Source organism: Lytechinus variegatus, chromosome 3 (genome assembly GCF_018143015.1).
Source record: "Lytechinus variegatus isolate NC3 chromosome 3, Lvar_3.0, whole genome shotgun sequence".
Lineage (NCBI taxonomy): Eukaryota > Metazoa > Echinodermata > Echinoidea > Temnopleuroida > Toxopneustidae > Lytechinus > Lytechinus variegatus.
Genome location: NC_054742.1, coordinates 56529394 through 56556709, shown reverse-complemented (window position 1 = coordinate 56556709; position 27316 = coordinate 56529394). Strand labels below are relative to the sequence as shown.

Genomic DNA, 27316 nt, shown 5'->3' with positions numbered 1-27316 from the left:
TGCTTAATTGTTCATTTTCTTTGTTTTAGTCCATTTATTACTACTACAATAGAATATGATGCATATAGGCCTATTTACCGGTATTGTATAGTTATGGTATTCATAGAGCCACAACCATTAAAAGGCATTATGTATTTCCATACTCTATATAGGCCTAGCCATATTATAGTTATACATCGTAGAGGTGACCCACACCCAACCACAATCCAATGGTATGATATTAAACTGAGGTTACTAGTACTCTAAAACAGCTGGTGATATTGATCTACATTTTATCTGTTGCTATTTCAAGGATTAGACCATCTTTTATCTTAGTACTTTATCTTATGATATGTGATAAAAAGATGAATGCATAAATTTAACAACAATACAAATGTGTGTATTTCCTTCTCTATGACTTTTGAATTCCCAAGAGTTATGAAAATATACATAGGCCTATCCATAGTCAATAGAGTGAAGAAATAGAGTGTCACTAGCATGGTTCCTTATTACTGGCTATATTGGAAATTTATAGAATCAGGATCAAGTGGAAAAGCGAACATGAAATGGTTGCATAATGACAGCATGTTTGAAGAGAGGTTGACCTGATCATTTATTGTCATAGGGTGCATAATTCCCCATGTTATGAAATCAATAATTGAGGTGGACACTAGACCTGTGGCTTCAAACCGCCTCGATCACAAGAATCCCTGTTAAACTACGGGAACTGTTTTCGGCTAAAAAATACCCATTGATTATTCCTGCATTCACACCGCCCCGAAACATACAATTCAGGATAAGTTCCTGAAGTTACGTGCATGCGCATTGCATGTTCTGATAAGCAGGCAAGGTGCGAGATTCAAAATCACTAGCCCAGCAGCCATCCACGGCGCCCCGCCCAACGACAAGCTGGACGAAATGACATGTAATTTGCTTTCACATCGCCAAAATACCTGCGACCTTGGAAAAATCCCCGCGAAAGTTCTCGTAATTTCGCCAAGTACCTACTATTTAGCGGGTATTTTCTTTCAGGGAAATTACGCGTAGTTTGCTTTCACATTACCAAAATACCTGGTATTTTCTGATCGGGGTAAATTTCCCGATCAGAGAATACCTGGAACTGACGAACTTCGAGGCGGTCTGAAACCACCTAATGAGTTCAGTTTCTATTTTCAAAATGGTGTTTGCAATTTATCTCCCCCCCCCCATTTTCTACTTCTTTAGTTTGTTCAATATTACAATCTAAACAATATTGAACTAAAAAAATGAGTTGGAGATTTACAGTTAATAAGGGCTATATCATTTTTGATGGGGTGGATAAGGGGTGAATCGCCCCTGTGTCCTTTGTGTGTGGGTGTTTTTTTTTTTTTGGGGGGGGGTGAGCATCTCCTGAAGTCTTGAACCAACTTATTGACAATTGAACTTTTACATTCAAACTGGCTTAATCCAGTAACCAACCAGATTATCACAGTTGACTGGATACATTACTAGCAACATAAAGTGTGTATCTTGCTCTTCCAGTAGATCATTTCTTCCACTGGATTATTTCTTAGTGTGAATAGGGCAAGTTAATCACCCCTCTCTCACAGCCAATGTACGGTTTATGTTAGTCAATCTTGCTTTATCTGAAAATAATTCCTTAGTGTGAATAGGGCAAGTTAGTCATTCCTCTTTTCACACGAAATTGTTACGCTTCTATGTATGACAATCTCTTTTGTTATCTGAAAATTATTTTTCTAGTGTAAATAGGGCAAGTTAGTCACTCCTCTTTCACAGCCAATGTTTATGCTGTGTCAATCTCTTTGGTTTATCTTGGAAGAGGTAAACACTGTCTAAGAATATAAACAGTGCCATTAGAAAGATGCATTCGGATAAGAGCCCAGACTGCAGACTTCATTTTGAATGTCACATGATATTGAAGAAAATGTAAATCATATTGTGTTTCTTTAACATGAATGTGCACATACATAATTAGCATTATGATTTCTGGGTTCTGCCTGTCTGAGATTCATATTCCAAGCAGATAAATGTATTGACACAGTCATGGAAATATGATATAGAATTGAAAATAAAAACTTATTTGAAAGGCAATGACAAAGAAAACTAATTAGGAAGAAAAACAATGCAATGAAGGAAATAAATGGTGAATGGCGATCTCCTAAATCAAAAGAGCAATTAAGACTATTTTTGGATGAGTTGCCAATCATAAAAACAAGGAAATATTATTTTTCCATTATTTCATGTTTTTTACACTTTTGATATATTGCAGCAATTTGAATACTTAGGCATTCTAACATAATTATAGATAGATAATACATTAATTTCATTCATCTGGTATAGGGTGGAGCAAGAGAAGACAAATTTAATCACATTTCAGAATATGAGCTCTAGTTACAACCCAAACATTGTAATTGTTCCCATGGCAATGTAAATGACTTTGACTGGATGTTCCAAATTTCCCGTATAACATCTGATTTGATTTAAATTGTAATCAAATGAAATGGAGTCTGACGTACTTTGGAATTAGGAGTACAGTACAAATGTAATTTTAGTGAAGTAAAATGGATAGGAATATACATAGAGAGATAATCATAATAGTATATTGGCCTGAGACATGTAGGCCTACATGCAAGTTTTAGGGCATGTAAGTTAGTTTGAGAGGGAAATCAGAATTTAAAATAGGCTGGTACATTGTAGAACTGTTGAATTATTATTTGAGGAATATTAATCTAAGGGGACTTAATACATATCTTTATTGAAACATATTACATGTATTGTAATGTCGCTTATTGTTAATGGTCTTGTTATAGTCAATTAATAGTGTCAATGGTCCTGCAATGTTTATTATTGTGGATTATGTGGATAGTTTTAAAAAGGGTCGTGCTTCACAAGCAAATTAAAGTTTGGAGGGGGGGGTAATTTAAGAACAGCTCTTTTTCTTCATCCTCATCTTTGTTCTTTCACTATTCAAACTAATACCCCTTTCATAAACCTATCCTCCAATTAGCTGCCTAAGAGTAATGCGGATAATTCAATAAAAATTACGTTCATAAACTCCGAAAATAAGCCACATTATTTTTACGAGCACCCGTCCTGAAAAAGGCGGATAATCGCCATGACAACTGGACACGCCCCCTCCGATGCGGTTGTGTTGGAAAAGGGTGACCTTGTGACCGCACCATGGCAATTATCCGCATTATTTGGAAATGCGTTCATAAACTCAAAATCTTATCCCGATGCCTCTATTACATGTATGCGGATAATAGCAGCATCAGAGTAATGCGGATAACTCTTGTCCTCCAATTTTACGACCAAATTATGCTGCTATTAGCCGCCTAATTCATTTTAATTGGGTTTATGAAAGGGGTATAAGACTATACATGTACATGGAGGCCAACACCTAGTCATATGAAGTCATCTCTTATTTCACAGAAACAAGTTAACCCATAAATTTGGATCTCATACAGCACTCTTGACCTGAAACCTCTGCCCTGCTCCAGTTGTTGATATTTTTGTTGCCCACCTAGAATAGGCAATGGGTAAAAGATAGTCTCGAACAAGGCTACATAATTTATTAATCATGATCAATGACGTGTACGTGAAGTGTTGTTATTGGGGTGAAATCCTGGCAGTTTTAGGCTCCAAGACTGTCTTGGGATAAATGCATTATGATTATATCCCAACAAGAAAAAAATTAAATCCGTACCTCATGAATTGAAATTCAAGATCATTTCTTTATCAACAAAAATACCCTGATAATATGTATTTAATATTACAGCTTATTCAGTATAATAATTCAAAGTAAATAGGAGCTTCCTACTCTGGTGGTTGCTTATAATTCCCTTCTATATGCTGCGTATTCTAAAGGCACATTTACAGCAAGATATTCAAATTTTGACTTTTTATCACCTTTTTTCAAAATGCAAACATGCAGCTTAGGAAATGGTGAATTGTGTTTGTGGTTTATTGATTACTCTTGAGATTCATGATGCTGCCTAGAAAAGAAGGGTGTCAAATTGAGTTCATCTTCCTGAATAATTGAATAAATATAGATTTGCCTTCCCTGCCCACTTGATTAATATTGCTCAATGCTGATATATTATGTAGTATATTGATGAAATATGGCATAGTGTAAGACAATCAGGAATGCTTTATATCAGGAGGAAATACCTTATCACATTTTGAATAATCTTGAAATTTTATCCCAGATTTGAGTCAAGAATCAACAACTTCCTTATACACCACCATTACAGAATTATGGATATAAAGTTATGTATTTTTATTTCTCTGTGTCATGGTGGTCCTTCAAGGCCCTTTTACACATTACTTGAATGTGTACAAGGGAATTTTGAACACTAACAGATAATTATTTTGAAAGAAAGCAGAAATCTCAGTGATGCAGGCTTGCCATGGTTTGAAGAAAAAAATGTAAAAATATGGAAAGGAATGATTATGAAAAGTCAGAAAGTTTTCAAACTTGTGAAGACACAATGGGCATTTCAAATTGGATGAATTGTTAATGGCAGTGACAATGCATGTCTGTGTATCAGAATGAATAATTTAATGACTTTTTTATTATTTGTGTATACTTATAGAGAACCTATATTTGCATGCTATCTATATTGAAATAGAACACTTTAAAGGAAATATTAATAGCACTTAAAATCAATTCATAAACAGAAAAATAATAAATATCCTTATTTGGATTGTAAGGCAGTCTGTAGATTCAATTTTTCTCTTTAAAAAATAATTCATTGTTTTTTTTACTTTCATGATCAACATAATTATCATCAGTAAAAAAAAAAACCCACTAAAAACTCATTACAATGTTACAAGTCAATTAGTGCAAATACATAGCAGTAGTTAAAGTACTATTAGTAGGTTAGTAGAAGTAGTAGTCGTAGTAGCAGTAGCAGCAGCAGCAGTAGTAGTTAGTTGTAGTAGTAGTAGTAGTAGTACTATTGTGATAACAATAGTAGAAATTATAATAATTGAACATTCTCATTAACTTGTATTTGACATCTTGTGTTGCTGTTTATAAATAGTTCTATACTTGATTTGGCTATGGAGCTTCCCACACATCTCCATAATCTGACAATGCTTTTAAATTGCCTGTCCCAATTGTTCTTACATTACTCTACAGGCTACACGCTACATGGAGATGCTCCCCATGGAGAGCCAGCCCATCGAGGGGACAGAAGGAGCAGACTCCCGCAAGAAGCAGATCCACGTCCAGCTTCCGGCCCATGACCAAGCCCCGGAACTCTGCCAGAACCTGACCGATAAGGAGGCCAAAGACATGGAAGATTTCGTCAAGGAGTACAAGGAGAATGCGGTAGGCATTGGGATGGTACAACCGGTCCAGGCTAAGGCCGCAGGAACCTCCTTCCAGTTGGTAGGTGCTCCACCCGTGCCACCAAGGCCAAACAAGAAGGTATGTCAGGGAATTTGGAACTGTTGAGAGTTAGGAATTATTGAGAGTTTGGAACTGTTTTGAGTTGGGAACTCTTGTGAGTTGGGAACTGTTGTGAGTTGGGAACTGTTGAGTGTTAGGATTACAATGTAGTTGAGGGTTGGGAACTGTAATTTGGGAAGTTCAAGGAATTGGGAACTGTAAGAAGTTTTTAATTGGGGACTGTTACTCTGTTAGCAGTGGAGTACTACCAGAATTTGGGGACTGTGAGAAGTTGGGAACTGTTAGGAGCCGGGCACTGTATGAAATACCCACATAGGGTTTGTATGTATAATTCAAGCTTTCTACTGCCTGAAAGATCAACTTGATCAGGCAGTATCAAGTTACCTGGGCAAAACTAGATCAGGATGGATTTCCTTCATCTTGGTCAGTATACAATTGATTTACCTTCACAAGTTTTCTTGGACACAAAAATGTAGTAGGATGGTGGCAGTAGTGATAATGGTAGTTAGTGTGGCTATGGTGATGATGGTGGTGCTGATGATTGTTTTAGTGATGGTGGTTATGGTAGTGATGATGTTGTAATGGTGGTGGGTTCAATGATAATGATACAGAAGTGATCGTGAAAAATTGTGAAGATGTTCAACCACCCCGCAGGCTTGCAAGTAAAGAATTATAATCTTTCAAATCGTCTAATATAAAAGCAATTGTTAAGCATATGGAAATCCTGCAATATTGCAAATATTACTTGATGCTGCTCAAATGGCACCTATTTTGAGAAACATTGAATGTTATGTCTGTGTTGCAGAAAGTGACCAAAGTCCATTGCGCACCATACATTGCCTGACTACAAAGAGAGATGTATGCTTTGTCTATAGATACAAACTACCCTTTCACTGACAACAGAGCAATGTACACATGACCTCGTTTAGAACACAAAGCAGAGCTGAACCCCCTTGATAACATATCTTAGTAGCTCTCTAGGTACTTGTTTTAATATAATTCATGGCCCAATTACACTCTTTTCAGTGGTAATTTGTTTCAAATCATTCTACAATGTAGTAGGATCCATGTTCAAATCAAGGATATCCCAAACATCACTGCAAACACATAAATGTACCTTTTGATTAGTCTCTCACAAATAGATTTACATAACATATATTATGAAATTGAATCAAAGCATTTCCCCCATTTGACATTTGGAGGTAAACAAATTCCAAAACTCAGGCAAAGAGGTAGGCCCTATATTTGTTCATGTATTCTAGAGATGACTCCAGTTTAGTTTAATTCATATACTCATTTATCCCCAAAACATTGGTGGGTTGGAACTCACTGCCTCAAGAAATAGTAAACACGATTTTTTTTAAATATCTGTCTCACTCTCCTTCCATCTACTTTCTCTCGTCCTATCTCTCTCTCTATATTGTTACAGGGGAGTCACCCAGGAGCCCCTGATGACATTGGTGCAGGAGACCCCACCCAAGCATCCCCCAAGGCCAACGGCTACAGCACCGCTTCCCCAGCCCAGGGATCCCCTGTCCGTGCCGTTGGTACAGACGCCTCCGTCGGTACGGACCAAGAGTACTGGCCACCACCCCCTCCTGTTGTGGTCAATGGAGATGCACCACAGACTGCTTCTGAAGGAGTAGGAACAGACCAGCCACCCTCCCCAACCACCTCCACCGCTTCCGCTTCATCCACGTCCAGCTCAAAATGGGTAAATAAACTTCTTCTTTTTTTAGGTACCTTAATGATATTTGCCCCAAACTGTCAGTTTTTAATACCACAGATTTCTGCTAGATGTAAATTGTGATTCAACACTTAAGTTGACTGAGTCTATACTTTAAAATTATCTTCTTATTATCTAATGTCAATTGTAGATTCTATTTCCAGTATATACATGTATTTAACAATAAACTGAAAAGCATGAGCATGCACTTATGAGATACATTCCGGATTTGTTTTCCTCCTATTATCTTTTGGATTGCTATTTATATACAAATCATTTACAACTATATTCTTATATTAAAAGAAAATGAAACCTTTGGAGCAACGAGTAGGCTTGTGTCGTAACAGAAAAATCAAAGAATAAAAACAAAGAAAGTTTGAGAAAAATCAGACAATGAGAAGGTTATGAGCATTTGAATATTGCAATCACTAATGCTATGGAGATCCTCCCATTGGCAATGCGACAAGGATGTGTGATGTCACATGTGCACAACTTTCCCTTTGATGGACTCTAAAATACCCCCAAAATGTCTCTTCTTGCTTTTTCTTATGGTGATACAAACTCTTTATCCATGATGTATTCTTTAAAAATCTGTATTACATGCCCTCCTATAAAAAGAACACATGATCTACTGATAGATGTGATAAAAGAGGTAATTTCAATGAAATATATACTAAAGTAATGGGGAGAGTTGTTCAAAAGTGACATCACACATCTTTGTCACATTGCCAATTTGAGGATCTCCATAGCATTAGTGATCGCAATATTCAAATGTTCATAACTTTCTCATTATTTGTCCGATTTTTCTCAAACTTTCGTTGATCTGTTTCTTTGATTTTTCTGTTTTCACACAAGCTATCTTGTTCCAAAGGTTTTATTCTCCTTTAATAATGCTCCCCCAAGACAATGACCACAACATAACATGTTGTGACTACTTCACGTATGTTACCCAAAGACAATTATTGTAACATAAATAAAGTGATTAATTTATTTTATGAGACACATTCCGGATTTGTTTTCCTCCTAATATCTTTTGGATTGCTATTGATATACAAATCCTTTACCACTGTATTCTTATATTAATAATGCTCCCCAAGACAATTACGTAACGTATGTTACCCAAAGACCATATCACAACACACATGTAGTGACTACTTTACATATGTCACCCAAAGACAATAACTACAACACACATGTAGTGACTTCTTTATGTTACCCAAAGACAATTACCACAATGTAAATGAAGTGACTACTTTACATATATCATCCTAAGCACACACTCCCACTCAAAATTTGTACACAACCACATGTGAATGACAAGTTCTCGAAGTTAACAATTCTTGCACACGATAGAAGTCTACTGTCATGAAGAACAGTATTCAAACAAGTAGTGCAAACCAGGTTGCGAACAAGCATAGTCACTGTTGCACGTCTTCAGGACTGCCTATGGTTGTTTAGGTTCTTGACCTAGACCTACTCCACTGCTATTAAGACGTCACTCAACATTCCAACATCCTGACACTAATTAGGCTCCCCGTGGAGCGCCTGGGCTTGTGCTAGACTACAAGCAAAGTGGTTCTAGGATAGATGCTATTGTATGTTCATACACAGGGCTGGTCAAATTTCACTGAAGCTAGCATTGGATATTTTGTAGTACATTTCCCAGGGAGCTTATGTTCTTTAATCTTAATTCATGAAACTTGGTGTAGACAGTGATTTGATTTTGAGCAGTATGATGGGGATTCTTAATAAACTTAACTGAAATGCTACATTTACTTAGTGGTTAACCCCCCCCCCCCCCCCCTCTCCGTGAATTTCACTATTCCAATTCATTACTATAGTATGTCATGAGTATGCCCTACATTTGTTATGATGTGAATGGTATGAAATTAATAAGCATTTTATTTGATAATTTTTGTGATTTACATGGAAGATGGAATTTTCTAAACAAATTCCAGATATATAGTTTTTGCCTGCAGATTTTGATATTCTATCTCTTAATGGCTATCTTTAAAGAAAAATTCATTACCAAGAGATTGCACAAGTTGCCTGAATTATCAACATATTTTTTTTATAAAAATGTTTTACAAATGTTCAATGGCCACTACATGTGTGTGAGATGGGAATGTCAGAAACACTTGACATCTAAAACAGCAGCATGGTGTTAATTCTCATCAAAGTATTTAACAGGCTTATAAACTGTGAACTTTTTTTCCAAGGATTTCCGTGTTACTGCATGCTGATGACAAGAAAACACAAATGGAAGATTAGAAAGTGTATAAAAGGATGACCATGAAAATAATTTTCCAATGACTCTGTTGGTGATAATTGCTAATGATAACCAATGATTGCTAAATGATAACTGTGCACTAATGTTACAAGGCCGCCTTGGTCATGACAATGTGTCTTTCTTTCACTTTCCCTTTTAAATCTATTGTCTTCTGTATAGATAGCAATGTCATTCTTTTGTGTCGTTGTTACATGGGATTACCTAAAACAACCGTTAATGTACTTTTTGATTGCTTTTAGCTGTCAAAATTTCATTGTGTACCTGCAAGCTGTTCCTGATATTAAAAGCGAAACTGTGTGTAGAAACATAGAATAGGATATGTGCTCCTCAATTACTATACAATTACCTGATTTTGTTTATGGTTTGCTGCAGACTGAGTATATTCACAATCTGGGGTCTGTTTTACACAAACTAATAGCTAGTAACAAGGCTCAGCAGCCAATCACAATCAAAGTTTCCATGGAAGTTATAATAATGACAAGCTTGCCATAGTTATAATTATGTATGAAACCTGCCCCTGACCGATCAATATCACACCACACTTATCAAGTTTGTTTTTCATTATTTATTCATATTTCAGGATTTGTTGACCCTCAAATCACATTTTTTAAAACCTGATTTGAAGCAACTGTACAATCCTAGAAATAATACTCGGTATCTGTTGCAATGTTCAGCAAATAGTAGATTATTGTCTAATGCTGCTTCATGTGCATTGATTCCTACATGTAGGGGAAGGCGGGGTAAGTTGTGACACTTTTTGCATTTTGCATGTTAGAATTGATATGACTAGTACTATTGTAGAAATAAGTACCTTGCCTTTAAATTTGATTCTTGGGAAATGTTTTTCACCTACATATAACTTTCTACCCGCACGCTGAAAGTCATTGTGACCTTTGAAAAAAAAACGATGTCAAATGACTCAACTTGCCCCATATATGGGGTAAGTTGTGCCACTGTCTGGGGGTAAGTTGAGCCACAAAAACTACGTACAAAATGTATGGGGGGAGAACCAGCATGTCAATTTTTTGTTTAAAGTCTTTTCACTTGCTAATTCTCTATAATACTAACATCCTTTAAAAGGAAAAGAGCAGTCATGTAAATTTGCTCCTTTCAGCCTGCATTTCAATCGATTTTTATGGTTTGTTTGTTTTTTAAGATACATTACCATAAGAATTACCATGGCTCAACTTGCCCCATGCTGTTTGGCTCAACTTACCCCAGTCCGAACTTAGTGCGATAATTTTGTATCCACACATTTATTATGCATCTATCATATAAAAGAATATGACAAGAATGAAGATCCATACCTGGACTAACAATGTTGTTATCATGTCTTTACTATGTTTAAAGACGTGTGTGTGTATAAAGCACTTATCTATTTCACACTCTTTTTTACTTTTTTGGCTGAAATTCATACTTTTCCCTCTAAAAAACTACTTTTTGTTTTAAAGTGGAAAACAATATGGTGGGGTAAAGGGTTATGCTATGGGTCATCAATACATGCCACCACCACAATGTCTGACTCATTTATTATTGGCCTGGGGCTGGTGGCTCAACTTGCCCCTATGCTCAACTTACCCCGCCTACCCCTATATATATACAACAAGAGAGTTGACGACTGATATACACTAATCTGATGTTATTTGATGGTTGAGATTATGGGATGATTGTGCTTAAAATATAACAAGGTCTAGAAATAGCAATCTCTAATGGAAATGAGCAATTAGAATGGTCAATCAGTTATTACAACTTGCTTGTTCGTAGACAGTAGTCTAGGTGGACTCACTTTAACTAATTACTTGTTTATAAAAGGGAATGCTAACCTGAGAAGAATTGGAAATGATTGCTACGTTTAGTTTCATTATACTTAGCATTGTAGTTGCTGCCTTCTAAATATATATTCCATTTATCATAGCATTACATGTATATATTAATTTCCTATGTACTATTTGATGCAATTTGTTTGATTTAAGGATTTTTTTGTGTGTAATAACTCACCAAAGTTATTTCTATATTAACATTTTCAGATCAGACAGTTCTTGTGAAAACATAAAAACAAAGCAAAAAGAAGTATCATTTTCCATTTCAAATGTCATGCTAGTGTGAGGAATAAAGGACTTTGTATCATTTCAGTTGGTAGAGTATGGCTTGGTCTCCACTTAAACCCTAATCTATATAAGCCATCTGACCCTACAACAATGTGATCAAAGTATGTACTAGAAGACTAATGTACAGCATCATTAAATTCTGATTAGTCGGATAAGCAGAGCATTTCTATCAGCCGGGCTTTTTTAAAGGGGCCGTCCATTAGATTTAATGGCAATAAAAGTGGATATGGCTGTGAATATTGTTTATTTGATTTATGTAACCTTGAGAGATGGAATATAAGCAATTGAAAATTGATGTAGAATTAGAAGCTGTGGTTATATATAATGTAAATTACAATTTGAAAGATGTTTCTAGTATTTTACAACTAGTTATTGTCTCCAAACATCAATTGCACATTTAATTTGATTTAATTCATTAAGCACTTAGGGGCTCGTGGGAAAGGTGCAGTATTAGAATCTTCTAAATTTCATTAATGTGCATAAATAACTAAACCCAGTATTTCCAGCATATTTAAAGGACAATGGTGATAAAAATGCCTTTAAAATAAATCCTCATATGATCAAATCTCATTTGGAGTCAATAATTCATTCTGAGTCTGTCCTCACTGAAGTAAAACCTGAAATTCACACTGCATTGCCCCTGTAATTACATGAATTGTCATCCTTACAACCTTGTAATTGAGAAACCATCTAAAATAAAGCAATAATGGGAACAATTCCAGCGGTATTGCATGTCTTCATGAATTAATGATAAGTGCACTGTACATGTTGGTTCAGTGATCGTATCATCAATTAATATGGACATACTTTTCATAACCATAAGAAATGTTGATAGGAATATATCTGTTTCTGAATCTGATAATTTTGAAATGACAACACAATTCAGATTGCATTAAAACATGAAGTATTTGTGGGAGTGATACACAATATGGGTAAATTTATTCCCATTTTACATCAAAATATCACCAATTCTTTCAGGCACACATTAAATACTGTATATAGAATATGGAATATAGAAACGGTTAAATGACATTTGCTCCAGTGATAATTGCTCCGATGGAAAATCTGCACATTAAGCCATGCATGAAACAAGGTCCTCCAAAACTAAATAAACCCTAATCCTTATCTTTACATTATTCCGAACCAAAAACTCTACTCCAATCCTAACTATATTTTTATGCCCTCTGCGATATTAAGACTGGAGAAAATGTCTCAGGAGCAAATGTCGCGTCACCATAGAAACACATAAGGAAGAACATTTGAAATTAAATTACTTTCAGCCATATTGAGGGTGTAATTCTGGAACTAATGTAACATTCTAAGCAATTATTCATGGATAAGAGAGATTGATTCAGTTGTGAATATGATAGATTGACCTTATCCTAAGCATTATAATGAAACATCACTCTTATGATAATAATGTTGAGAGCTTTTGTAAACTGATACCCCACAAAATACATAATGTATGATTTAATATCCCTTATTTCCTTGTACTTAAATATAAATTGTGACATTGGTCTTCATTTCTCTAATGGCCATTGTTAAAATGAACTTAAGAACTTGTTGAATAGAATTCAAGGATGACTGATAATGCCAATTGTTCTTTGGTCTTAGTATTATCTATCACACAGAGTATAGTTTCTGACAATAGTTTCTTATATTGTTTTTTTTTTTGCAGTATAAAGTATGTTGATTTATGTATCAATGTGAATAGATTTTCTACCCCCATCCTGTTTTGCTTGGTTAGGTTTATTATTAATTAAATTTGTTTTCACGGACAAATAAAGATATGGTAATTTCATTGTCACAAAACAAATAATAAAACAGCAATGTATGGTAATTTCATTGTCACAAAACAAATAATAAAACAGCAAACAGATAATTCTAGTTTATGTTTAATGCTGTGCATTTATCAGTAAGTTCATTTTCATATTTATATACCAATTTCAAAAGAACCATTGTACACTGTAGGTCAAGACTTGTTAATTTTATTTTCCCATATATGGGAAAGATATGTTCTGAGTCATATTTTGTTCTTAGTCTCATGCCTTGGATTTAAATACCATATGAAATTATCGAGATTCGTGTACTGTTTGTATGTTTGTGTGTGTGTGTGTGGGGGGGGTAAACCTAAGCATTCTACCAGTCAGAATGTATTTGCATTTGGTTCACGTAAATATTTATATTAAGATATTATGTAAATTCCTTGTTTGTCTTACAAGTTTCTGCCTCTTTATTGAATTGAAAGTGAAAATGAAATAAAAAAATGTCCAAATCATCATCCTCTACTTTAAGGTGTGATATCCTTCATCATCGTATTTATAAAAAAAAAACAATTTCATAGTTTATGCTTTTTTGAAATGTAAAATGGTTGGGAATTTTCATTTACGTTCACTGCCAATGCCGGTTTTGATGCATCTGCCATTCCTTTGCACTTATTAATCATTCAAGATGGGGGTGTGTGCTTGTAGTCGTGTTTACCAAGTAAATACACGTAGGTGTCCTAAGCTGGCATTAGTCACTTCTTATTTTGAATGACCGGAGAGTTCCCCTACTCCACTGCTGTAAACACCGATCTTGACATGTCATTTTGACATGCTAACATTCTTCTCCTTTCACCTTCTCTCTCGTTCCCAGCAATGCGTCAAGTGCGGGGAGAACATGAGCGGCGGCGACGTGGCCGTCTTCGCCGAGAGGGCGGGAGTGGACAAGTGCTGGCACCCCGGCTGCTTCCGATGCACCACATGCAATGAATTGTTGGTGGACCTGATCTATTTCTTCAAAGGGGATAACATCTACTGTGGCAGGCATTATGCAGATACACTCAAGCCCAGGTGTGCTGCTTGCGATGAGGTAATTATCCATCCTCCCCCCTCCCATTATATAAATGGTATAGTCTTTTTGCATGGTCATGGTTATATCATGAATTTGTGTATGATATTGGACAGCTCCAGCTAAAGATCCTAATTGACTGATAAAGTGCCTGAATCCTATCCCAGGATGCAACATTCAGATCATGTCATACGTCCATAAGAATGGTAAAATGACAAATTAGATTTTAGTACTCTGTACAAAAATCAATACCACACTATTTATGCCAAGAAACAGAATGTTTACAGCATGGTTTCAAGCATTCCTATTTACTTTAAAGATGGAATAGCCAACATATATATTGTGATGCAACCAACAGGACTGTCTTGGTTGTTTCTTAGCCCTTTGAATCCCAACCAAAATAGGTCAAATATAAGTTTGAAATCATATTGTGGAATATACCTACTTGTATGTGAATCAGTGACTTTATGCCAAGGCTAATCATTTCTACCTTTGAAAAAAAAATCAAGGATCGGAATAATGATGGTAGGGTGATATCAGGGGCCTGTTTCATAAAGAAAGTATGATTATGGTAAACGCCATGGTAACAGGCCTTGCCACGCAAGAAAAATCAAGGTTTTGTGGTAGTATCAGGCCTGTGTCAACACATATTTTATTTCCATGCGCCCACTGGTGGGGACCTATGGACTGGTGGAATAAAGAAATATGTAGGGAACTCAGTGTCATTAAAGACCCCAAATTAACCAGTTTTAGAAGTAATCTCCTCTATTTTAGCTTTCTCAATATGAATCTCAAATAATTAGCAGCTAATTGGGACGAAAGAATAAGATGAAAAAGTCTTTAAATTGTGATGTGATTTTTATTCATTGTATTATATCACTGGACTACAGAGTAAAATAGCCTCTGTGCTGATTTTTTTTAAATCCAGTATAAAAATGTTGAAATGAGCAAGTATATAATATTATTCTTGAATATATAGGCCTACATTGAATGCATGAAATATGAATTTAACTCAAAATAAAACTTGACCTTGTTTCTTGTTTCTTTTTGCAGCTCATCTTTGCATTGTCTTACACCCAAGCCGAAGATAGGAATTGGCACGTAAACCATTTCTGTTGCTTTGAATGTGACACGCCCCTTGGTGGGCAGCAGTACGTCGCCAAGGACAGTCACCCCTACTGCATGGAATGCCACTCTAAGAAGTTTGCTAAGGTGGGCTATTGACCAGCGTAAGAAATACATGAGGGCTGCTGCCCGACGGGCGATTTTGCTGTCATGAAAACCCAAATCGCCCCTAAAATCTCTCAAATTACACGCTTTTAGGCAACCATTTTTTCAAGAGTTGCCCCAAGATCTATCACAAACAATATTATACAAATAGCGAATAGGCATGAGTGCGATGGTGCGAGATTTCGCATGAGGTGAAAGAAATGTGCTCTATTCAGCGAGGCATTAGCCGAGTTGAATAGAGCATTTCTTTGGAAAAAACGATAGCCTTTAAAGGGGAAGTTCACCCTGACAAGGTTCGTAATTCCGAAACACATAAATTGCCTATGCCTCGATGTTCATTAATCCGAAAACGTAAAAGGGTTCGTTAATCCGAACATTTGTGGCGTTATTCCGAAGGTTCGATAATCAGAAAACAAAATAAGGTTCGATGTTCCGAAGGTTCATTTATCCGAAAACGAAATAAGGTTCGTTAATCATTCCATTCTCAGACTAACGAACCTTCGGAATTACAAACTTTACTTCATTTTCAGCCTAACGAACCTTCGGAATTATGAACCACATTTTGTTTTCAGACTGACAAACCTTCAGAATAACGAACCTTCGGCTTCGGAATTACGAATGTATGCGAATTGTATATAACATAACATATGGGGCAGCTGCTCGTTTGTGACGTCACAAATCCAAAACTTTGAACTCTAATAACTTTCTTACTCTTTAATGGAATTTCCTCAGACCTTCACCAATATTTTTTACTATTTTTTCTGCTATTTTTACAACAAAGTTTTCTTCAGGGTGAACTTCCCCTTTAAAAAATGTAAATGATTTCCTACCCCGCCCCGCTATTGACACATTTGCAAGGATATATGTGACCTGCCACCCAAATACCAACATAAAGTCATCCAAAATGAACTTTATTTTTTGTTACTGAGCTTTTAAAAAAATACACATCCTAATCTTAAAAAATAATTTAGAAATATAACGTATCAAGATTAATCGACAATAATAACCCACAATAGAAGTGACTAAATGTAGGAGATATTCAGTGAGAGGTGGAAAAGAATAAGGAGAAATCAGAGTTTGAAGTTTGGGGTGCACTCGAGCATGAGATGTGCACACTGTGCAATCTAGGGTGGAACTTTTACGCGGGCCACAAAAATATTCAAAGAAACTTTTTGTATCTTTCATATAAGCTAGTTCTCTAATTTTTACATTTGATGACTGACTTATTACTTTGGCTATTTTCAGAGAACCTTCCCTGGTGACTTATTAAAGGTTTTAGGATGGCGGAGTCACAGATGTAAATTTTAACAATGGTTGCAATCAATGTTGTTTCTAAGTAGCCGAAAGTGATCTCTCAAAACAGCAGATACTAGATTAGCAGACTGTCTTGTTCTCTCAAGTATACAAGGATAACTAGAAAAGATTATGTACACGGTTCAATACACTTTACCCACAATTCCTCACACTGCATCACACTTTCTTCTCTCGTGATGAATGGGCAAAGCTATATTTCATCTTGTGAATAGCTTTTGAAAAACTCTACAAGTAGATTTTTATGTTCATTGGGAGTGTATACACTGAAGATTTAATCATTGTTAGAGTTATCCAAAAAAACAATAATTATGAATGATGTTTCTATGTCCTATTAAGATTCCATCAGGTATCATTATGTGTGGTTGGTGATTTAGTTTATTTGAATGATCAAAGAAGTGCAATTACCTTCAGAAGATGGGGATTTATTAAAGAACAAAAGATAAAAGATGGCACTTACATCCAAACAAATCAACTTGGTTTAATGGGCTCTTAATTGATTATAGAAATGTATAAGTGTGGATAGGTAAATCAATGTCACTTTATAACAGTGACGTGATTTTCGACTTGAAGATTGATATTGTTGCTGGTATTATTCCAGCTGCTGCTTAAGGCGTGATTTAAGAGTGTTATCAGCATAATTGATGGTACTAGGAAACAAGACTGTGATCCTTTCATCACATGTGAAAAGTCTGCAGGCATACTTATTCATCTTATTCCTTATGGATAAACTGAGCATTTCATTTGGGATATCAGTGCCATTTGCTAGAATGTAAATATTGCCGATGAGTACTCAGGTTGGCTTGCTTTATTCATTTAAGAAACATTTTTTTTTTACTGTATTTAAACATATACATTTACTTTAGAGTGACTTGCAAAAATATAAATTTTTCAAAAAAAAATTCTTCTGGGCTTGTTGCAGGAAGAGCTACAATAAAGCAATTCAAAATCATATACAAATCCTAAATGTGCATAATATGTAGTTGGTTGAAATTCAGTTCCGTGACATTTGCTCCGGCAACAATTGCTCCGATGGAAAACCTACACATTGAGCCAAGCATAAAAACTAACCTCTAAAACTAAATAAACCCTAATCTTTATATTTAATTTATTCTGAACCCAAAAGTCAATTACAATCTTAACTATAACCCGATACCCACCAATCACTTTAAGACCAGAGCAAATGTCTTGTCACCTGAAATTCAAGTTGCGTTTGGTATCTGGTATTGATTGTAACTCCTTCTTTAAGAGCCCCAGATCAGTTAGGTTTAGCTCTATTTCCACTATTAATTCTTGGTTAAAGAATGACTATTGATTAAACTAAAGTGAATGAAATTGCTCTATTAAGAATCCTATTCACATGTATAAAGAATTAAGAAAAACTCACCAGCCATAGAGTGCCTGATATGGATAAATCCTCCAAAAATGTAAAATGTCATCTAAAGCCTGAAAGCATGATGTCCCGTCTGTGAAACAGAAATTGTGCAAAATCTATGTACAAGATGCGGATCTGGAGATCATGTGCTAGGCCGCGATGAAATGCATTGCACTGTAGAGGAATGCTAATGTTCTCCAAACTTATATTGCACAACTCCCAGTTGGATAACACAAGCGACGAATATTTACAAATGGAAATCAGAAGGATAAGATTAAAAGCTGGTTCTCCCAGTGAAGAAAATCCAATGTGAAATATTTCACACAATAAAGGGCTTCTTGCTCAGTTGAGAGAAAATATAGATGCCTCCAGAATCCCTATATAGTACACACCAGGTGAAGATTTTATACTGGGTGCAGTGAAGTGTGGTTAGTGATGATGGAAGTTTCTCCCATTCTTAATTCTAACTTTCCTGGAGGAAGGCAAATATCTATTAACAGAAGTTAAGCATTCCTTTGCTGAATGAATTATTGACTGCTACTTAACAATGAAATTTAGACCATTGGCTGAAACAGAAAAATCAAGTTGAGGAGAACAAACGCATTTAAAAACATGTGGATCACCTGTCCTGAGCATGATCAAGTAAACAAAGTGGTGATCAAGCTCAATCAACAATGTTTGATGATAAAAAAAAATCATTAATACCTTGGTTACATTTGCTCTACGGCGGCTGTACGGCGAGTCGAAAACAGCCGTTTTAACATTTTTTTTGTACCAGCTAACTATAGGTGATTTGAATAAAAATGAATGAAACGGCTGTGTTCGACTCGCGGTACACCCGCCGTAGAGCTAATGTGACTGAGGTATAACTGAAACATCTTGTCAGTCATTTCACTTTAAACTGTTGTCGCCCAATCAGATGTAAGGATTTCAGTAGCTTATAATGGTTGTAAGTGAAAATCAGTCAAGTCTTGTAATGGACTGTTCCCAAGACCTGTGTGCACTGTAACATAAAAACAATCTTATTTACATTATATTGTTGAGTTGTTATCTATGAAAAGACATACCTCGTGAGTTACAATTAATGGCAAGATTGACTATTTAATTTATTTGATTATATGTCGATTTTTTTTTTTTAAGGAGCAGGAGGTGGGGTGAGGTATTATGTTCATAATAACATTATTGTCTGACCTCTAGACTAGTGAAATGTATTTTCAACGTTGATTGTGTTCTTTATAATGGTATTATTGACCCCATAAACTAATAATAATGGCATTTTCTGAATCCTAAAATCATGTGACATACAAACATGCACTTCATACATTTTTTACATTAGTGGATTTTTTAAAATTCTCTTCTTTCCAGGTGTGTACAAGCTGTGGTATGAAGATAGGAGCTGGCGTTCCCAGACTGAGCCACAACAAGCACCACTGGCATGCAGACGACGATTGCTTCCGATGCTCTAATTGCAAGATCACCCTGGTCGGCAAATCATTCCTGCCCAAAGAGGGCTACATCTTCTGTTCCACCAAGTGCAAGAAGCAGCTGCTCAGATAATCGGTGCTTGAGAAATCGCCCTCTAGTGTTAGAGGAGAGTTAGTTGAATAGATAAATGACTGTGTCTGCATATTAGTTTAATGTGTGGATTATATGCAAGATGTTGGATGACTGGTTGAAAGCATTATTGTATCAGACCAGAGCTCAATATCATGGACATGATATAAAAGATGGTGTAGTATCAGGTGTTACACTACTAGTCTACAATATTTTAATAATATTTCGCATTTATGAAGTGCTTAACACATCGTAATGACTTCTCAAAGGGCTTTACAGATATATTACAACCCCAGTCGTCGGATCCTGGCTTGCCTGCACTTTCTCCACTCCCTTGGGAAGGCAATCTGAATCTTGCTTTCGTCACAGACACCAGAACCAACACTGAACTTGAAATAACCCAGTGCATTTGAAAGAAAGGTTGATATTCAAGAGAATGATATAATCGCTCTCATACTATCCAAATTCATGTCATATTTTCTTAATTAATGTTCAAGAAAAAGAGAGATGTTATTTGGATAGGGCATCATTTGATGAATCTTTTTTAAAAAATGATCTCCCCCAATTTTTCGATTTCACCTTAGCTACGAAACGATGTTATGCATGGTATACAAAATTGCATACAACGAATGTCCATATTTTTCGTACAATGAAATTGCATGCAACGAAATGTTTGTGTATCCATAAATATACATATAACAGTGTCAACCTCACACCTGAATACTTTCTGCATGGAAAGGAAAAAAAATCTTTATTAAATCATGAAGAGAAACTTTAAAAGAATAGTTATTATATTGTGTACAATGAAAGGTATGTTCAATGAAACATACCTTTTACTACATTTATATCATATGATACAATTCAAATCTAACTGCTCTTCATAGTTAATATTTGACAGCTTATATTTGCTTTCTATCACCCTCATCTGTTAGTATCTCAATGCAATGCATTTCTAATTTCTGAATAGTTACAAATGTAAAATTACAATGAGTGTAGTTTCATTTTAAGCATTCATTATTGATTCAATCGATACACTTCAGAACTGTAATCACCACCATATTCATTTACCCCAAATGTAAAAGGAAACATTCATATTGTAGAGTAAGTAAAATAAAATAATGCTTTCGCTTTCAGATTTTGATTGGTTCCTAATAATGTTATTGCAGGAAAATGGGATTGTCTTGGACCAAAATAAGATAGATTTTTACTTCTGAATACAAGTCAAAGAATGGTTTGTGAAAATGAGTCTTCAATCTTTAATTAAAGGTAGAAGATTGGTAATGAAAAAAGTAAATCCATAGTCTGTAGTCCTCTGTCAAGAAATGAATGAGAATAGAAATTTAGGAAATAGGCATTTTGATCATTGTACATAACTATTACATGTACTTTGTATATTGAAAAAGGGTATATATTCTTCAAAGCCTGACTGTCCTCCATTCGTTCACTTTGGTGGAGCAGTTGTAATGTACATAAAATTTATGTTTTTCTTCTGAGGTCTTAATTTTTTTTCAAAGGTAGAACTGAACCTTGTTTAAAGGTAGAAATGAGCCTTGAAAGTTTTGCCACAAAGATTTAATTGGTAAAATTATGAAACATGCTGCATTTGTTCCAGCCTAATTACAATCACTAATATTCAAAAGATACTGTCATTCTGTGTTTTAAACGTACTTGTACAATTTGTTAAAAGTTTGTTAATTCTCTTATTTCAAGCTGGAGCATTCTTCACAATTGTATAATGTGTAGGCTTACTTTTATACATGCATAGATCCATGCTGAATGTTTTGAGATGTTTCATTGTAGCTGAAGCATTCTTCATCATTGTTACAATGTGTAGGCATACATTTGTACATACATAGATCCATGTGGAATGATTTGAGATATTTCATTTGTATTGATGTAAAAGAAATGCGTTTTCATGATACAATTTACACCAATACTGCATTAGTATTATCATCGCAGCCCAGCTTAAAGCCCTGTTCAGAAATGGTGAGACGCACCACCTCACTTGTGCTACATCAATGTGCATTACACACTTCGATTCCCCCAAAGATGCGCAGACAAACTCATGACATCACAGCAATTTCATTATGATGGCACAAACAATGTCATTATGATGGCATAAGCTATGTTATATGATATAATGAGATAATGATGATGTCATATGGCATGAGCCATTGTTGATGACATCACAATGAGTTCATTATGATTTCATGAACTAGTCCAACAAAGTCTATTTTCTGATATCTGAACAAGAAGTGGTGTTGCACAAGCAGAAGACCTTTTTCTGATTAAATCTGTACACACAATGTAACAGCATGCCTGAACAAGGCATTACAGTGATTACACAATTCTCTTTTACCTTTAGTTCCTGATGTGAATATACGTCAATGTATTTTTATCCAAGTTTTTGCATAGAACACAGAATCGTCAAGTACGAATGTTTAATTTGTTGTTTTGAATGTCGTGACAGTTTTCTTCTTGAATATTTTGGCCAAAGAATAATCCAAGAACTTCAATTCCCTGACCCTACTATTGTTTTCAGAAGTCATTCCATTTTGAACATGTGATTATGAATGCTTTGATCACATTTTTAATACAAAATTGTGTGCCAGCATTTTGCTTCATGAAGCTTTGTGAGATATTGTAAATAAGTGCCTTGTTCGTATTAATTTCGAGGATAAATTTCCTTTTGTTTTTAGCAGCCCGATCTTGGAGCATGTCTTGTAAACTTTTGCAGTTACCCTGACTTGAATGACGTTCTCTTGTGTAGATTGTAGTTTGATAGTTTGTTTTTCATGTATAAAACTGCAGCCTTGATTGCAGTGTAGTTGAAATAATGCCTTTTTTTATCAATAATGCAAGAAAACATTTTTTCAATGCCCATCTTTCTCTTTCACCTGTACTTTGCGTTTCTCTAATATCTATTTTAATTGTAAAGGAGATATTATGTAGTGCACATCGAAATTGTGTTTCTGTTTAAATGATAGTTTGAAAGAATGTCTTATTTCGATATAGATATATATATTTATAAATATGTAATTTCTATTTGAAAAATTGTATTTATTCTGTATGCCTTTTCTGTATAAAACTGGAAGCAATTTTTACGTAGGTATAATCAAGGGGGTTAATGAGATTGTTAAATAGAAAAAGAGTATGAAACGGTGCTGAAGTCACTCTTGATTCACACCACCCTGTCCTTGAATTAGTTTTTTTTTTTTGGGGGGGTAGATTAATTAGTGTAAGCCTGTTGACCAAAACTAAAGGGAGAACCAGATCAACAAATTTCATTGTGACATTTCTCCTTCAAAGCTTTCCATTGACTGAGATATATGTTTTCTTGTCATGCACTCTGAAATAGAATTAATTATGCAATTAAGTTTTCAATTGTCAGTGCCCCCTTCCCCCATTTCCTAGATCTTTACAAGTAAATAATTCTTTGCAATACACATAGGGAAACAATCTGAATTTTATCAAATTCTGCGCAGTTACATTATCAAGTAAAAAAAAAATTTCACATGCTAGTTAAAACTAGGCTATTAACTAGAGCTTTTTTGCCATGCCAATGGACGTAATTAGAATGTTTTACTAAAATATCAAGCATTGTTCATACTCATGGAAAATATCCAACATTTAATATTGATTTGTTGTAATTATTCATTTTATATTGTACACAGGCTTTGAATGCCAAGCTGAAGTTACAGAATTATAAATTATGGGGCATTTTTATGGTTATGAAAAAAAAATGGTGCTGGCTGTAAAGAACTCGCCTTGTCAATGTAGAATATGCTACTTGTAAAAAGAGCGCCATCTTGTGTCATATGTTGGACAATATCACTAGGATCCAAGTAAAATTTGTTAATACCCAGTTATACAGAATGAATGTGGACATTTTTTACGATAATCATCTTGGATACCTATTTTCTGATCATTATAAAAAAACACGTTTGGTAGATTTAGATGCATTATGTATAATTGCACAGCTAGCTTCTCATTGAACTAAATTTGCAGAGTTCAATGGTTGTATTGAGGTAGCATTTACGCTTAACGGTATATTCATTCATCTTTCTTTTTTGCATTGCTTGCTACTTGCTTAAAAGCCATTTTCCAATTCATTATTTATTTATCATGTATTTTTATTGTATATTAGCATTGATACAAAAGAGATGTTGCAATGGTGTGCCAATGCTTGTTATGACCAACTGTATCATACGTATGTTGTGATGAAAAGAAAAAATAAATGCCATGTACCTTTTTGTGGTGGTTTGGTTAAAATAAAGGCCACAAGAGAAAAAACAATGAATAAAAGATGTTATATTATCTTTCTCACCTAAAAACATGTTTGTTTCCTTGTTGTTTATTTTGGTTTATTACACTACCAAGAGTGAATTGGACGATCTCATTCAATATCAGTTTTGCACACAATAAAGCAACAACAAAAGTGATTTAATTAGGCGAGTCTGGTAAAATTAAACAACCTAAATCTGAAGTATAAGAGAAAGGTTCAATCTCAGAAGAGGTGATCACAGACTCCACCATTGCTATTGGCTCAAAACTTATCAACTTTTTTTTAAAAGCCAGTCTTGAGATATTTTGGAGAAAAAAAGCCTGGAATACCTTTCATCTTTATTCATGGTGCACAGCATGAAAAGCAGGCTGTTAACAATCACATTTATAGGGACACTCAAAGACAAAAAAAACCTGTTTTGGGTTGTTTTTGTCTCACCTGAGAAGCAAAGTGAGACTATAGGCGCCGCTTTTCCGAATAATATATATATATATATATATATATATATATATATATATATATATATATATATGTATATATATACATATATATATATATATATATATATATGGACCTAGTTCATGAAACTTGGACATAAGGTTAATCAAGTATCACTGAACATCCTGCATGAGTTTCACGTCACATGACCAAGGTCAAAGGTCATTTAGGGTCAATGAACTTTGGCCGAATTGGGGATATCTGTTGAATTCCCATCATAACTTTGAAAGTTTATGGATCTGATTCATGAAACTTGGACATAATAGTAATCAAGCATCACTGAAAATTTTGTGCATGTTTCAGGTCTCATGATTAAGGTCAAAGGTCATTTAGGGTCAATGAACTTTGGCCGAATCGGGGGTATCTGTTGAATTACCATCATAACTTTGAAAGTTTATTGGTCTAGTTCATTAAACTTGGACATTAGAGTAATCAAGTATCACTGAACATCCTGTGCGCATTTCAGGTCACATGACCAAGGTCAATGAACTTTGGCCGAATTGGGTGTATCTGTTGAATTACCATCATAACTTTGAAAGTTTATGGATCTGATTCATGAAACTTGTACATAAGAGTAATCAAGTATCACTGAACATCTTGTTCAAGTTTCAGGTCACATGATCAAGGTCAAAGGTCATGTAAGGTCAATGAACTTTGGCCATGTTGGGGTTTTTGTTGAATAACCATCATATCTCTGTAAGTTTATTGGTCTAGTTCATAAAAAGTGGACATAAGAGTAACCATGTATCACTGAACATCTTGTGCGAGTTAGAGTAGTATTCAAAGTCAGGGCTGCTGCTATATTGAACTGCGTGATGCAGGTGAGATGGCCAGAAGCATTCCACTTGTTTATTTTTCATGTGAAAAATCATTGAATTTACCAAAATTCCTGTTATTACTGTGCACAATTTCTATGAAAAAACCAATTCCATTTTAGATCAAGTCTGAAACAGAAATATAGGTTTTCATAAATGAAAAAAAAACCAACAGAAAATTAACTGTCCCTATTGAGTCCTCATACTACAGGCAAGAGCAAATTCAGTAGAACGCCACGTTCATGAAAAGATTGTGAGCAAGGCCGAAGTTGGCTTCTCCTTGGTGAAGCAGAACTCCTTATACTGTTAGTATTACCAACACTTTGTCTGCCTTTATATATATATATATATACCAAGTTGTATCTCTGGATGGGTTGTTAGTGCAGACAAGATTGCAATTTCAGGAACTTATACCATGGTCACATTTGTTCTACGGCGGCCGTACGGCGAGTCGAAAACAGCCGTTTTATTCATTTTTGATCAAACCACCTATATCTAGCTGGTACAAAAATGTTAAAACGGCTGTTTTCGACTCGCCGTACGGCCGCCATAGAACAAATGTGACCATGGTATTAGCAATCAATATTTCAAACATTGCTCGAAAGTAATGAGACAGTATTACGTCAAATAAACTTTCACAATTATTCCTGATAGGATGCATGCATGTCAAGAAAACCCAAGATGAAGTGATAATTTATCGATTTTGATCTAAGTGTCCGGACCATGGGCGTAAATCCGTGACATACTATTCAAGGGCTAGGGGGGGGGATGGATCAATGGATCATCCCCTCTGAACAATAGGTGTGATGCAGGATTTTTACGTCAGTGGTCAGGACATCCTACCCCCAATTCTCTTGATCCAGGCCTTGTGGTCGCATTAGTTTTGAGGTCCATTTCATAAAGAATTGCAACTACTGTAACTTTCCCATAATGACAACTACCATGGTAACAGGGCTCAGCAGCCAGTCAACAATCAAGGTAACTGTCAGATAAAATATACCTACATCTGACAGGTCCTTTCATGAACGCTCTCCAGGGGAGCGTTTCATCAATATTTTCATCTGACAAGTCAGATCTGACATCTTTCCATGATTTTGATTGGCTTAGAGACACTGTTCCTATGGTAACTGTCGGATAAACTGGGACTTGTCAGATAAAACGTCCGACAAGTCTTTTCATGAAACGCCCCCCAAGGGCGCCATAACACAAAGGTTTGCGATGTATTGCAAATATGAAAGAACCGCACTGATCGGTTCCTGGTCAGAAGTATAAACCAAATACATGTGTAACATTGATATTGATTGGTCAGTTCATTTTTAGCGAATGATCGCTAATCTTTGTGTTACGGAGCCCAGATTATCCAAGTGTAAACAAGGATGTGTTATCAAATTATTTGGGAAAAGATTCTCTTTCAGGACTTAAAAAATGGTTTTTGTACTCATTCTTATTTGTTTTCATTAAATTGACAAGTTTTGAAGCATATTTTTACCGACTCAGAATATGATCACTGATATATTATCATCCTCACAAGAACAACATATTTCATCAAATTCTTAGAGGCACCGTCGCAACACAATAGTCACTAAATATTAAGTCACACTCTTGCTGAAGATAACAAAATACTATCATAACTTGTTATTCCATTAATATTTAACAGATGCATTTTGGATTTATTTCCTTCAATAATTTTCAAAAGTATGCTTGTCTCGTCCCAATCGACACTATCACCAACATTGCCATCCATCCTCACTACAGTAATCCACCCTTATTCAACAACTACACAAAATAGACTGAAAGATCATTTCTTCAAACTGATGATTTGTGAATTTATTTTCTTTTTTTGCCATTCCATCAACTGCAGACTTCTGGAAAAAAAACAGAAAAAAATTAAGGAGCA

The 27316-nt window shown here is 35.2% G+C and overlaps 1 protein-coding gene across 3 annotated transcripts in view; it reads left to right on the top strand.

Annotated features, from left to right (window-relative positions):
- LOC121411446 (testin-like) overlaps window positions 1–24152 on the top strand; it is a 54786-nt gene extending 30634 nt beyond the window's left edge. For all 3 annotated transcript variants that reach the window (XM_041604186.1, XM_041604187.1, XM_041604188.1), the window contains exons 4-8: window positions 5123–5413; window positions 6825–7109; window positions 14157–14372; window positions 15405–15563; window positions 19633–24152. In XM_041604186.1, the coding sequence (XP_041460120.1) occupies window positions 5123–5413; window positions 6825–7109; window positions 14157–14372; window positions 15405–15563; window positions 19633–19824 (1143 nt within the window). In that variant the 3' untranslated portion in view covers window positions 19825–24152. The remainder of the gene's footprint in view (window positions 1–5122; window positions 5414–6824; window positions 7110–14156; window positions 14373–15404; window positions 15564–19632) is intronic.
- The last annotated feature ends 3164 nt before the right edge of the window (window positions 24153–27316 follow it).